The 14,649-nt window shown below is 38.2% G+C and overlaps 1 protein-coding gene across 1 annotated transcript in view; it reads right to left on the reverse strand.

Moving 5' to 3' along the window:
• Positions 1–3,629: 3,629 nt before the first annotated feature.
• The window catches only part of NUP133 (nucleoporin 133kDa), a 30,112-nt gene continuing 19,092 nt past the window's right edge, over positions 3,630–14,649 (reverse strand). Inside the window, exons 19-25 of the mRNA XM_009081822.1 lie at positions 13,592–13,750; positions 12,062–12,197; positions 10,149–10,267; positions 8,664–8,744; positions 7,314–7,378; positions 4,861–4,949; positions 3,630–3,827 (exon numbers count right to left, since the gene is read on the reverse strand). Coding sequence (XP_009080070.1) covers positions 3,691–3,827; positions 4,861–4,949; positions 7,314–7,378; positions 8,664–8,744; positions 10,149–10,267; positions 12,062–12,197; positions 13,592–13,750 — 786 coding nt within the window. The 3' untranslated portion in view covers positions 3,630–3,690. The remainder of the gene's footprint in view (positions 3,828–4,860; positions 4,950–7,313; positions 7,379–8,663; positions 8,745–10,148; positions 10,268–12,061; positions 12,198–13,591; positions 13,751–14,649) is intronic.

The following is a 14,649-nucleotide window of genomic DNA, read 5'->3' on the forward strand; positions in this document are numbered from 1 at the left end:
GCAGCTCTAGGGAGCCCGGGGGGCAAAGAGAAGGCCGAGGTAGTGTGTGGTGTGCAGGTCGCACCGCTGTGCGCGGCCACAGCCCGAGCGAAAGCCACAGCCTGACACGCCGAGTTAAGCCGGGCATCGTTTCTGTGCTGTGATTTAAAAATGGAAAATAAATGCACGGGATAACATCTGCCAGACAAATGCCTGAAGAGAGGCCTGGTAAAGCATTAATCCCGGTGGCTGATCCCCGGAGCCTGACGCAGCTGTGAATGCTGGTGCCATGACAGTGCCCGTTGCTGGCTGCTGAGCCCAGGCGGCTCCGCAATCCCTGTGGCTCACCCTCCCCAAAAGGACTGTGGCCTCACAGGCAAGACATCTCTGACGAGCTGAAGGTACTGCGCAAGTGAAGAGGAACAGTTCATCTCCTACAGCTATGGGTATTTAAGCCGAGATTCCATGAGGGACTCTTGGAAGATTTTGTAGAGACATTTTGGTTACCAATGGAAAGAAGAGGCAGGAATGAAGCAGGTTTGCAGCCCTGACACTGTGTTGATACAAATCAATCTGCAAGACCTACTCTGAAGGCACAACGGGCCAAGGGTAAATCCTTTTAAAATTTAGGGAGATGGGAGCGGAAGAAGGAAGAGTAGGCCAGAAGCACTCATGCTTTGAGCCAGTGAAGGTATTTCTGCTGGTGATCTCCTTCACTGCAAGGCAGAGCAGACAGCTCAACAGAGAAGCAGGCAACTTTCTTCTCTTTAACTTCTACATCCTCCACTTTGGCAGTGTTCCTCTTTACCTCTGACAGCTCTCTTACTTCTGCTATAGATTCTGAACTCCTGTCAAGTTACTGCATTAAAGGAGCAGGGGATGAAGCATGCTATTCTCTCAGCCTGTTCCTCAGCTTGTATTATTCAGTTCTGTCATCGACAACTGGCAGTACAAAAATCGGAAGCCTGAAAGCACTTAAAGGCATCACAGTCATCAAATCTATTTACAGAACTGTAGTGCTCCGTTGTGGTTTCCAAAATACAGTCAGTTGTGTTGAATCAGAAGTCAAGTAACAGAAAGCCTAACATCACTGAAAGATAAACATTCTTAATCCTTCAATGAAACATGATGCAAGCATAGACCCACTCTATCCCTTCTGTTCCTTTTTATTTTCTCTCTTACCCCAATCTACTTTATAGCAAAATACCCAGTGGCAATGTTAAATTCTTCCAATTCTGAGTAAAATAACATTTTCTGCAGTTAGATCTGATGTCTGTCTGGACTCACAAAATGAATGTGGGTTTTGTCTCAAGTCAGAAAACATTTGGAGTTAGTTTCCAGTACAGAGGCTGGGCACAAAGGAGATCATTATCCACACACATAGCTTCTGAAATTGATCACAACTGACAACTGATAAACTTCCCTGCTACTCTGGCGACAACAAAGGATAGAAGTGTGCACGTCCTGTACTATGTGTACTTTCCATTACTGAGAAAATAACTATTTAAGAAACAATATATATGTCCTTATTCAAGAGGAGCTATCCATACTCCTTAAGCCCTTTTAACCCAGCTCTTTGTCGCAAGTTTATTTGTTTTTGTGACACTTGGAAACAACCTAGAGCTCTGGCATGACCTTCGATATGCAGTGGTAAATGAAGGCATCCTCCCTGTGCAGTAATCTGAGACAAGCTGTGCTGGTGCAGAACTCCTATTACATAATGAAGAGGAGGACGGAGAGAAGGAACAGCCTCAAATCACAGCCTCTTCAAACTTCCCAACAGAACAGAGGACCAGCTCAACATTGCAAGTAGGAGAGCATTAAACGTCAGTTTAGACATGGAAGTTATTTTAATGAGGTTTTACTTAAGTAAACTCATTGCAAGTAGCCTTCTGTTTTGGCAATAGTCAGATGGAAAGCCATTGTACAAGTGCCAAATGCCTCCCAACCCAGCAGTAAACAGTTGAAAAGCCTACAGGGCTCATCGTTTCCCAAAAACCTGGAGAAACTTTTACCCCAATCACAATAAAACCATCCCATGAGAGAAGCCAGACACTTTGAAGCAGAGGGATAGCTAAGGATGAACACAAACACCTGCTGCTGGAGCAAGCTTTCCAGCTTTGCCCTGCCACTCCTGACAGAATACAGGTGTCCAGTGAACAGTCTAGGAAGAGATGAGACATCCCTGAAGCATTTTAAATAGGATAGTCAATTAAAAAGATTCCTCTTCACACCAAATTAAGAGTCTATTAACATCTCAGGTAGAATATAGTTCAGCATGGGGTCCTAATAATTTTTTCCATTATTCTCTTTCTCCCCAAACCCTGCTAAGTTTATCAACATGAAACCACCCTCAAAGTGACATTTAAGTTAACACATGGAATTCTTCCAAGGCTTTAAACGACCCACTCCTTTGAACCCTTACACTTCTCGGTCATGCAAGACTGCAGAAGAGCAAAGTTCGCTGCACAGAACAATCTTAGAAGATGACTGCTAGTGCATTTCTTTCCCATATTAGTTAGAACCTCTCTAGATAAACCTATTCTTCCAAACATGTTCAGACTCTCAGTCCAGTTTACTGTATTAGTACAGGGTGGAGGGGAAGCCACGGAAGGGGAGCTGTGCTTTTAAAACTAGAAACTGGATTCTCTTCAACCAATTTAACTTCTGACCTTCTCAGCTGTTGGATCAAGTTGTTGCAGCAGGCGTGGAGCCAGACAAGTAAAACATAAGGGCATGCAAGTTGCTCTGCAGTCACTCTCTGGCTCTTGAGCTACTTGCAAAAGAAAGGTGCAACACATCAGACTGCAGTAACTTTTATTTAGAGATCACAATCTGCTGCCAATTAGAGTAATTAAAAATGAGAAGTTAAATGGAACTTTTATGTAGAGATAACTAACTGGGGCAGTGGGGTAAAAGAAAATGAGTAGAGAACAAGGCGTGGAGTAAGGAAGATCATGCTGGACTCCCACACTTTCCTAACTGCTTTCTAGGTTTCTTCTGAACCTAGGCATGGTGAGCTGCTAATCTCATTCTTACAGTGTGTTCTAGAAATAGCTAAATGGGAGTTAAATAGATCAAGTATTAAAATGTTTTGAAAAACTTTAATCTTACAGACAAACTGAAAGAATGGTTTATTTACTGGCCCGAGGGCTATGAATGAGAACTGTGCTTTACTCCTATCTGTCACAGACAAGCTGAGTGATCACCAACAAGCCAGTTAGCCTTTTTGTGTCAGTAATATTTAACACAAAATTGAAAATATCTTGTTTCTACAGCAAAAAGTGTTTTACAAAGAAAGAGTGGAGTCATCTGATAGAATAACCAGTTGTTTCTTGAGTAACCTACGCAGACACAGCATTTTCTCTGAACTGAAATCACAGCCCCACTGAGGACAGCAGAAGTCCCCAGGTTCTGCAATGGCTCCCACATTTCACCCTGTATGTCTGTGTATCTTTGAGTCTCAGGCAGGACTCATACTCATGAAAACACAGAACAAAACAGTAAGTTTATGAAAGGCACAGAAAATGAAAACTTTATTTTTCTTTTGCCTGAAAACACAACTCTGCCTTCCCTGACTAAAGCTTCAATGTTTATACACTTAAGACCAAGTATATTAGTCACATAGATTTTATCACAAAGTTTTAGCAAAAATAGAAACAGAACATAAAAAAAGTTCTTTAGAAAAAGTATTTTAAAACCCAGTGAGAATCATGCTTGTCCCTGAACATAGAATTCATAGTTTGCTTTTAACACAAACTCGAAGTAAGCGTTGTATTTCAAGTTGCCAAGTACATTTGATTGCAGCAAATCCTTCACCTCCGGCAAATATTCACTTAGCTGAACTCCTAGAACACAAAAGTGCCTATTAGAACACTGATCAAAGCACTCTGCCTCAGCAGTTAAGATAATTTCTAAGTAAACACCTGTGCCTGCCTCACAGTTAAATTATTCTCTTGGAATTGGGAAGTTCTAATTCTACTATACATGTCAAGAAATAATAGAGCTCAAGTCGCCTGTAAAACTGAATTAAAAAAACTAATAATTTCTTACCGAAACAGAATTCAGTAATTTAATGATTAAATTTAAAATCCAAGTCTTTACATAAGACTTCACCAAAATGAAAATAAATAAATAAACAAAAAAGGAAAGAGAAAAGCAAGCTCAGTCAATATATGTAATAAGTATCTCTCAGTTGCCACAGTTCAGCCTAGGGAGGGAGAACCTCACAAAAGGAAGGAAATTGACAGGATCGAACACACTAAACTGGAACTGTTCTGAAGAACTTGATTTTTGCATTTTTCACATAGAACCTTCTCTGTTCTGGAGAAAGTTCATATGTAGTAATATTTAAACCAGACTTTGTCTCTTAGGTGCTTCACTCCTCCCTCTCCCTCCTCCAGCTGCAACTTCCATGGCCATAACTGCCTATGGTTAGCTTTAACTGGAGAACTGCAGGTGTATCAAAAACAACAAAGATGTTTTGTTTTAGAAGAGGGCAAACAAAAGCAAAAAGACATTTTATTCAAAATAGATTAAGCTCTTCTGAGTGACAGTCAATTAGTTATTAACCCTGTATCGTACAGAAGATATGTATTTAACTCCGGAAGACTGTACGGTAAGAAACTGCTAAAAATCTGATGGGTGCCCTCCTGAACAAATAATTTGAGGGCACTAACATTACAACCCAGAAATCTGCTCCTCTCTTACCCCCTAAATGTTTTACAGTAATAGAATTAGCTCCGTATGATTTCAATGGTGCAGCTTTATTACTCCGAGAATTTATTAGCACTACTTCTTGAATACTAGTGTTCATTTTCAGCAGCTTTTGAAACAACTAAACAATTTCAAGGCATTCAACTACACTGAAGTACACTTCACCTTCTTTCAATAGTTTCTGTAGTATTTTCACAAATATACTATCTTTAGATGCTTCAATTGGATCATCTCTACCATCGGAACAGGACCATCTGCAAGCCAAAGAATAATTTGGGGTAAGAATTGCACAGATGAAATAAAATGAAAACTAACAAGAACAAAAACAACAGGAAAATTTGATAAATTACCAGAGGTGCTTAATACATGTCCACATGGAAGCATTATGTGCTTGTCTACAGCTAAGAGTTTTTTTCTAATTTGTGTTAATTATTCTTTATTCCAAGAGTAAAACTGCTATGAAATTGCACTACTACAATGTAGTCCAGTTAGGAGACTACAGAAATGTTTCCCATCTTTCAAACTACAAAAAACCCAACCAAACACGTTACTTATTTGATAAAATAAAATGGCTATCCATCAAGAGAACCAACACCTGTTCTCACTAACTATATTTTACGATTGAGATGAAAGTATAAAGCAAGAGAAGCAATTTTCTAATATACATGAAAAAACCCCAAACCAAACCAAAAAGCAAACACTGAGAAAAGTAAGGAGGAAACAAACAACAGTAAAACCTAAGTTGCAGTTGTAACAGCACACACGAACACGAAACAAAGTTTATTTCCTTTGCGACTGGATGTGAAGACTCATGAATGCCAGTCCCATCCATGATTAAAACAAAAAAAAAAATAAATCCCAAACAGATTTTCCTAAGAGAAAGATTATTTTAAATGGCAATTTTTCATCCTTGTAGAACTCCATATGTAGCAGTTTTAAGGTCAACACCAACCTAACTTGTTTGGTTGTGGTTCTTACTCTTCCGTTGTTAAAATTTCCTGTCCCATATGTTAAGTTGCTAGAAAAAACAAGTTCTCATATCACTCCCTAAACTACCATGAGCCAGTGGGACATGCATGCAATGGATGCGGACCTGACCCCCAGAACCTATTACTGACATATCCTCTGTACTTCACTGAAACCATGGTGTCACCCTGGATGTCACTTCGACTCCCAAATGTCTACGACTTCATCTTTAATTCTACTGGGAAGAATGTGAGTTAAGGGGGGAGAGAAGGAGGTAGGGGAATTTTTTCTTAGGCACAGAGGAGGAATTGAAGACCCTACCAGAACATCAGGAGCAAGCTCAGCAAGGCACCCCATCCTACCCAAGAACCTTACCCCCAATCTGTAGCCCTTAAGCTAGAAAACAGATGATGTCCTTACAAGCAGGTACTGTAACATGTTGACCGCTTACGTTTGCACACAGATGAAAGTTAACACTATGTCTTATGAATCAGCAATCAACCTCTTTGTAAGCCTTTGTGAGCCTTGCTGGACTGGAAACTCAATTGGGACATCAAGTTTTCTAAACATTATTCAGTATAAAGTCATCTCAATTGCATCTGGGCAGCTACCCGAGTGGCCAAAATCTTGTCAGCATTACATATGTTTGTTTCAACACTCTGTTCTTGGCCCAGGGTAGACAGGTCATAAACCAGTACTTGGGCTGGCGCCATGTAGGAGTTCTGGATCCTTCCATCTTTAAAATAACAGGAAGGGAAAACACTTGGAATAATATGAACCTGTTTCTGCATATTATTTGAGTCATATGTAGCAATAACTTAGTCATGCAACTAGGAATTTATTTTCTAGAAACCACTGCCCTTTGGAATCTATCCTATGCACAAGTGTGAATCCAAATGCTGCTTATTTCCATTTTAACCACAAATGGCACAGTGCATTTGGAGTGTATTCTCTCCTCATCATTTCCTCCTTAGGTCTCTCTTGGAACACAGATGGGAGCTGGAAAAGCAGGAAGACTTCTGAAACTTAGGGAGGAAATGGTGTTTGAGGTATTTAACCTGGGAGAGAACAGTACCCAGTGTTTGATGAGAAGATTCTTGCAGCCAATTGGATTCAGCCTGTGCTTGGTTTTTAAGGTCCATAAGAGTGGCTCTCCTAAGCAGTATTTAAGGTTTGATCTCTTACAGTCAAGAATACAGTTTAACCCAAAAAGTTCATGAACTTGTCAGTGTGGTCCAATGGCCAAAACCAAGTGAAATAAAAGCTTGCAGGAGTGACATCTGCACATGTTGCTCTTATTAGAAAGCTTCTATTTGAGATGCCCCAAAGAGAAAAAAAAAATCAGCATTGGTCACTTCCTTTACCTTTAGGAAAGGGTTTAAGAAAAAAAGTTGCATGGGGCACATTTCATTGTCAGGTGCCAAGAATGCATAGTAGGTTGCCAGTGAGATAAGCGAACAAAGCACTACGGAATTTTTTGCTGGGGTTTCACTTTACAAATAAAAAGATATGTTCTGATCAGATACATTCTATTTTACTGACCTTATACCATGAAATTCAATCTTTTCTGTGAGCTAAAGAACAGTACACTAAAATCTAATTCTGGAAAAGCTGTGTCACAAATACTCCCAGTAACTTTTGTTCATACTTACCCATCTCTTTGGAGAGCCTTACAAAGAATTTTAAGTTTAAGATCATTTACATCCACTTCTTCTTCCTTAAATTTGTATGAGGAGAAAAGACAGGCAAATTAAAATCGTACTTTTTTCACAAAAGAAATAATCACTCTGTAACACAGATAATACCAGTGACAGATTCTTCAATCACTGAACGTGTTTCAAACACATGCTGTTTTAACAGATGATCTGATCAGACTATTGAAACACCAAAGACTGTTTGTTTCCATTTGAAATCGCAGCTCAGACTTTCTATATCACCACTCCAGTGCTAAAGACCAACAAACTTAATGTGAAAAAGGACACATTTTAAAATACCAATTTGTAAAACATTGTATTCTAGCTAAGTTTTCATTTATCACATGATAAATGGTGACTGCAGTTCAGGGTCTTTTTTCAGCAGGGCCAAGCCAACTGGCATGCATTAGAGTCCACATCAGGATATATGTTTTATGAACGTATCAGTAAATGACTTCAAAGATCCATATTTGGTTTGGAAAGGGCAGTTTCTTCATTGCACAGAAACTTCAGAGAACTGGTGTCAGAGTCCCTTTTGAAATGCGATGTCAGAAAAAAGACACTGTTTTTTTCCAGCTCTGAAGCATCACACCTACTTTAAATTCCCCTCATCAGAAATAAGGGTAACCACAAACACTTGAATTTAGAAGCCTGGAAGCAAGAGAATGGGTCTCAACTATGCTTCTGCAACAGAAAAGCATGGAAAACTAGGAAACAGCTAGTTTTTAGACTCCAAACCACCATCTCCAATTAGCGCTGAATAGTTCTACATAGGTTGTTAAGAAACTTAAATATCTGTGGAAAAATAATTTCGGCATCTCATGGGTTTAGAGTGACTTTTATTTAAATGTAATATATATATATATTTATTTGAAACCAAATGAGATAGCAGATCTGTGCTTCAATGCGATTTACATGTTAAAAAGCTGGTGACTATCCCACATTATCTCATGAACAATCAGTGAAACTGCCCAGAAGAAAGATATAAGAACTAAACTACTAAAAACAAATGATCTTCATCCTGTTTGGAGAGAGCCTGGAGAGAAGCAAGGCTCTAAAAAAGAAACTAGAGACTATAAATGGGAAGTGAAGATGAAGAGTGTCATTTTTCTTAAGATTATCTAAACCGAATTTGGCATGAAGTCACCAGTGACTTAAAAACAAACTGAAAAAACACATCAGGGGTTGTTTTAATTACTGTACACTAAGCTAGTATGTTAATTAACTACAGATGCACCATCCCAGCTTAAATAATAATAAATAAAAAATAAGTCTCTGGGTTAGAAATCCTTCAAAACGTTTTCCTACCTCATCAATATACTCCAGCAGATCAAGCGCTTTCTTGAAGTCATACTCATTGGCTCTTCTGTTCTCATCACATATGTACATCTGTGACATGAGAGATAAACACTATTTTTAGACTACAAATGAATGTAACTGCTATCATGGACAAATCTGGTGGAAGGACTACCATGTATTTTCCACTTACATGACCTTCTCATGAAAATATGCCTTGATTCAACTGTGAGTATTTTTATAGTAAGGAATATACTTAAGGTTTTAGTGCAGCATTCCACCTACATGACGGTGGTGTGTGGACAAATGACACTGGATATAAGGCTGCTAGGTTTCAAATTTAAATGCCATTTAAGGCTGTAAGATTCCTGGACTATTGTAGCCAGAGCTCAGCTCCACAAATAAGGTCTCAAAATTATTTTGGTAATTAAGCTCAAAGCATTACTTAAGCACATGTGCTGCCTTTCACCTTTTAAAAACAGCAAGTTTGCTGTCATATCCCCCAGTTCTAAATCAGTACTTCAAAGGAAAATTAACATTAACACTCTTAATTTACACTTTCTGCGTTTCATTCTTGCATTGCAAGCAGCAAGTATGACCATAGAGAGAATTCAGAAAGAAACCTGTGGTGGTGCCAGTGCTTGCCAAGTCATGAGTGACACTTCCTACTCTTCCCTAATCCCACAGATAGTCTCACTTAAAGACACAGGTAACAACTTCACTATCTGCTGTTAGCACTGTTCTAAGAAAACAAGGAGAATCTAAACAAATATGCCTTGGATTTTCCATGGGATTACAGAAAAGTAAGGAGCTACAAAACTGACATCCAGACAGGACCTGATTTTCTTTCAATGTATCGCTGTTATTCATTGAAGGTTTTTTGTGTGCATCACTGGATGGTAAAAATGTGGCCAACCTGGCAGAAACAGTAAGGCTGCTGGTTCCTGGCTACCAGAAAAGGGTGTGGAAAAGGAGTCAGCACTATTAGTGATCCCAGTATGGGAGCAGTTAATGCTTATATTGCATTAGGGGTTGGGTTTTTGTAAAAGAAAACAAAAGCAGAAAGACTTCAGGTGCCTCTTTGCAACAGGTGACCAAAAGCCTCTTTCTACTTCCAGTCCTTCCGTTCTCTCTCTTGCAGCATCCTTCACTGTTCATTTTGCCTTCCAAGTTCTGACCTAACGAGACGGTAAATGAAGGCAAAAACTGGCTTAGACCAGTCAATCAACTTCTACCATGACTCTGATTTGCTTTTTCTCCTATCAGCACTCTAAAGCACACATTCAACAAGAAAAAATTTGAACTAAACCCAGCATTCTGAAGTTTGGTGCTGGTACAAACAAAGCAAAGTTATATCGATTCATACATCAGATCTGTAGGTCCTTAACAAGTCCTGTAAGGGACCAACACAGCTGTGATCTTATTTATTTTATCACACAGTGGCAGAAAACATACTGGAACATTACCTGTGTGATGAAGAAAACCTGAAATACTTACATCAATGAGCTGAGATGCAGACAACACTGGCATATCATTGAGGTTCAACTGTTTCTCTGCCAGTAATTGTTCGGGAAGTGTCTCCTGATGTAACAGAAATCGCTCCTGCTCCGATATTTCTTGTAGTCATTTAAGGAAATGAATGTTCCATGTTATTAAAATGCAATAATAACTTCTGTGGCACAATAATAACTGTCAAGTTGTAATATAATTCAGGTCTACAAGTGTTTGTTATGAAACATTCTGTTTGGACACTCATCTACGTTCCTGAAGCACAGCGATACTTCAATATTGCCATCCTGGTGAACTACTTCTTACTTCCCACTCAGGTTCCCAGTGTAATGCAGATGAGTAACTCCACTTTTCCCCCAAAACTACAAAATGAATACATAGGACTGGATGGAAGCTATTGCATTATGCATAGGAAAGTAAGTTGGTTCCAATTTTTAGGAGCTACCTTTTGGCTGAAGACTTGTGCTATGGGCTTGTTCCAGCTCATGAATTACTCAATTTTTGATTGTATTATTTTCCATTATGATCTGCTTCAGGGTTAGAAACTTACTAGGCTGAGACAATAGAAATGGAATAATATCAGCCACACTATGTGAACCCTGCCCTTCCCATCCAGTTCCACTGCACGGTAGAATGGGGAAAGTAGTTCTAAGGAGATTTTTATGTGTTTAAAGGGATAAGCAAAATGTGTCAGAAATAGTTATTCTTTCTTTATCAACAGGAAACTGATAGATAAAGAGCATAAGTTTTAAAGGCTATATCACATGTCATATAGAGATGTGTAGCAAAGTCCAGAACAAACTTTGTCCACAAGTCTATTGAAATAAAGCTTCGATAGTCTCATTTTTTCTACAGTTTTCCTATTTCAAGACGAGATTCTTCACATCAGCATAGGTTTTTCACAGCAAAGAAAAAACAAATTTAAACTTTAAGATTGCATGCAATGTTTTACAATTTAAAAGGCAGATCATACATTATTATTATGAGCTAAAAACAATTTGTAAAGCCTTCTTAGTGAACATAATTGTTACCAGTTTTTTTCAACAGGATTTAGGAACTGTACATAACACAGATGGGTAAATATACAGATAAACAGAAATAAGCTTGAGCAGTAACCTTGAGTCATATTCCAAAGCTTCCCCCTGGTGGCCAGAATACCTTAACCAGGAGTGCAGAACTGCTTTTCCACCAGCTCACAGCACATGTGCTGCAAACAGTATTTTCTAAAGGAATGTGGCAGAGCAGTGGAACTGCTGCATTTGGTAACGAAGCAGAATAAGTGTTCATACTTTTCCCATTAATGCCATTTCACTTAGAGCACAACAAAGCATTGTCACAGTGACCTTTCTAGATACAGAGAACAAGATGCTGAGAGCAACTGTATATATTTTCAGGTACATTATTACCACACAGCACAGTTACTGGATTTCCTTGTACAGTCTAACAGCCTCAGGACTTGAGAAGAATTCAGAACTGAAAGCTGTTCAATAAACAGGCTTTAAGAAATTAAGCAATTTTAACCTAGGATTTGAAATACAAAATGCAGATTCATGAAAACACATTCAGTGTGAAATGATCTACAAGTTTCAGCCACCTCAGAAATGTCTAATTTCTCAGCTTGTTATTTAGAGCAACATTTTACACGTTGTTAGGAAGAAGTGAAAAGGTACAAATTTTCCATGTTCGTAGTCCTAGCTCACAGGTGAAAGCGAACACTGAGGTTATTGCCTCACGCTGTCTTCCTTGTGCTTCCTAAAATGAGCAAAATCATCAGCTCATTATCCTTACCACATCAAACTAGAGCTCTTAATGTAACAAATTAACAATCTGAAAAAATTAACATGATTCTAATTCAATAACTTAATTAGCCTGTTCTTCACTTCACACTTTTTATTTCTTACCTTCTATTTTATCTTGCAGTATGTCTTCTGAAAAGTCAGATGCTAGTGCAGCTAATTTGCTTAAGCCAAGAAGTGTTTTCTTCTTTGCAAAATATCGTGTCTCCATATTCGCCAAAGTCTGCAATGTTCTGTGAGCCTAAAATCAATAAATATGTTAGAAATCAGTTTTACAAGTTAACATCAGAAGGTTAACAGGTAAGGATTTAATCAGCAGCCTCTCAGCCATTTGTTGTTTGTAATACTAAAACCCTTACTTTAGAAAGCTGTACAATTTGCACAATAAAACTCTGCATTACACTCTTCAGGGAGAGATATAAATCTCTACTCCAATTATATAATAAAAATATCTTTTCAGTACTAATCAAGAAAAACTACCTTATGATCAAAGGATAAATTGCAACTTCACATATTACATCTCAGGGATCTTATTCAAGGCTTTGCCAGCCAAGCCAGGCAAACACGCTTTGACAGAACACTTCTGCATGCAGATCGATTTACTTGTTCATTCAGGAATTTGAAAGAACTGAATTATGTGTTTAAACTGCTGAAGCAAACAAATACACAGACAAGAATTTATCTGTCAGACCAAGGAACAGAAAGTTTCTGTGCACTTCCTCAGTAATAAACTATTCAGACTGTATTAGCTGTTTATTTTAGAATCCTTGTCCCCTCTTCACAGTGTTTTGCTACAACACAGAAAACCTTGATTGACACAAATGGAGTATTAAAATATTCTCAGAGTGGTTTTTGTTTGCTTTGGTTGGGTTTTGTGGGTGGTTTTTTTTAAAGGGGTATATTGTATTATTGGCCTCCAATCTGCAGTAGGATAGATGTTTCCATGCTTTGCATGCTTAACAAATGTGCACATGGCTTGAAAGAAGCCATTTCTGTTTAGAAATAGTTTAACTGCCAAAGTGAAATACATTTGTAAGTCTAGCAGAAGGATGGAAAGAATGACCAGCAGGAAGAGGGAAAAGAATAACTGGAGAGCCTGGAAGGCAACAAAGGATGATGTTTAAAAACAATGTCACAATAATCTATGTATGTGTGTGTTTGCTATTAAAAAATACTTTTACTATGCCATGTAAGTGATTTAAGTAATCAACAGCTTTCTTACTTTTGTGACACCTCCCAATTCCTTAACTTTAAAAAGTTAATTTTGAAATAGAAGTTTCAGTTTTTCCCTCTCTTATAATGCTATCAATATTCACTCTAAACCCCCAAATCCATGGAAGCAGTGATCACACAGCCAAACCAAATTTCATAGGTAAAAAATACTGGTCACCAACAAGGGATGAAAAGCCACCCTATTTTCCATTATATAGTGCAGTGGATTAGGTGATATATGAGACTCCTGGAGGGAGACTTTTGGTACGCCATTAATTATCTGTGTCACCTCTCCCCTAACTCATCTAGATAAGCTGTCTTTTGATGATGAAGAGTCATAAATAGATAAGTTGACTACTTGAATATGTACTTGACCTGTTTAACATGTGATATTTCAGTTTGGTTGTATTTAAGAAACCCTACCTTTTGCAAATCCCGACTGTTGATGTCATGTAACCAGCTCAGATGTTCATGAGCTTGCAAGAAACTGGCCAGCTGTCCATGCTGAGCAATAGGCTGAGATAGCAGCTTCCCTCGCTTTCCTTTTTCTAGGTACCAGCGAAACAGGAAGTCTGAAAAATTCTGAACATAACAAACACGAACATATTTTAAAAGTGACATTTCAATATCTTGTTTGTCTTCTCAGGCAAAATGCTTCATAAAATACAAGAGGTAAGAACATAGCAGGAACCTGCTTAATAAAACCAGACATACAAATAACACAAAATACAGTCTCGATGAAAAAATATGAGTCCTGAGAGAAAACGTGTTTAAAGTGTTCATGAGCTACTCTACAACAGATGCTGATAAACACAGCAACAGATGCTGATAAAGAATCCTCCAATGAATGCAAAGGAAGTGTGAAATGTAATTCTTCACATTAACACACAAGAATGGAAACAGGTATCACATCAATCACAATTCTAAGCTCATTTTTATACCTTTTCCTTTGCCTGAGCTTACTATTTCCTTCCACAAATAAGTTTGTTTCCACTGTCACTGTTTTTGAAACATTCCCTCCCATCTCCAAGTGAATCTACAACCTTATTCCTCTTGGGCACTGTTGAAAAACCTGTCTTTTTTGAATTTAAAAGATCCCCTATTTTGTCCTCAAAAACTTCAATATGAAATCACTAATCAGGATATATGTTTGAGATTTAATTTAGACTTTTCAGGATAATGCTAAATTTTACTTGCATTAACAATTTTTAAAAATGAAGTTTGATGAGGCCATCAGGCTGACAGTCTTTCCGTTATACTCGACCTATTCAGCTCCACATTTGCCACAATAACTTCTTTTCAGGAAGTTTTATATCTCCCCTTTAAGTTGAACCATGTGAGGAGGGGGAAAAAAAAAGATAATTTAATCCCTCTGATGGTCAGGCTGTGTATTTAAGCCTCACTATTAAAAAAGTTTATCATCATTTCTGTCCATTACTGATACTTCTGGTTTTTCTTATTAAAACAACCTTTCTGTTCTC

Source organism: Acanthisitta chloris, unplaced genomic scaffold (assembly GCF_000695815.1).
Source record: "Acanthisitta chloris isolate BGI_N310 unplaced genomic scaffold, ASM69581v1 scaffold42919, whole genome shotgun sequence".
Taxonomy (NCBI): Eukaryota; Metazoa; Chordata; class Aves; order Passeriformes; family Acanthisittidae; genus Acanthisitta; species Acanthisitta chloris.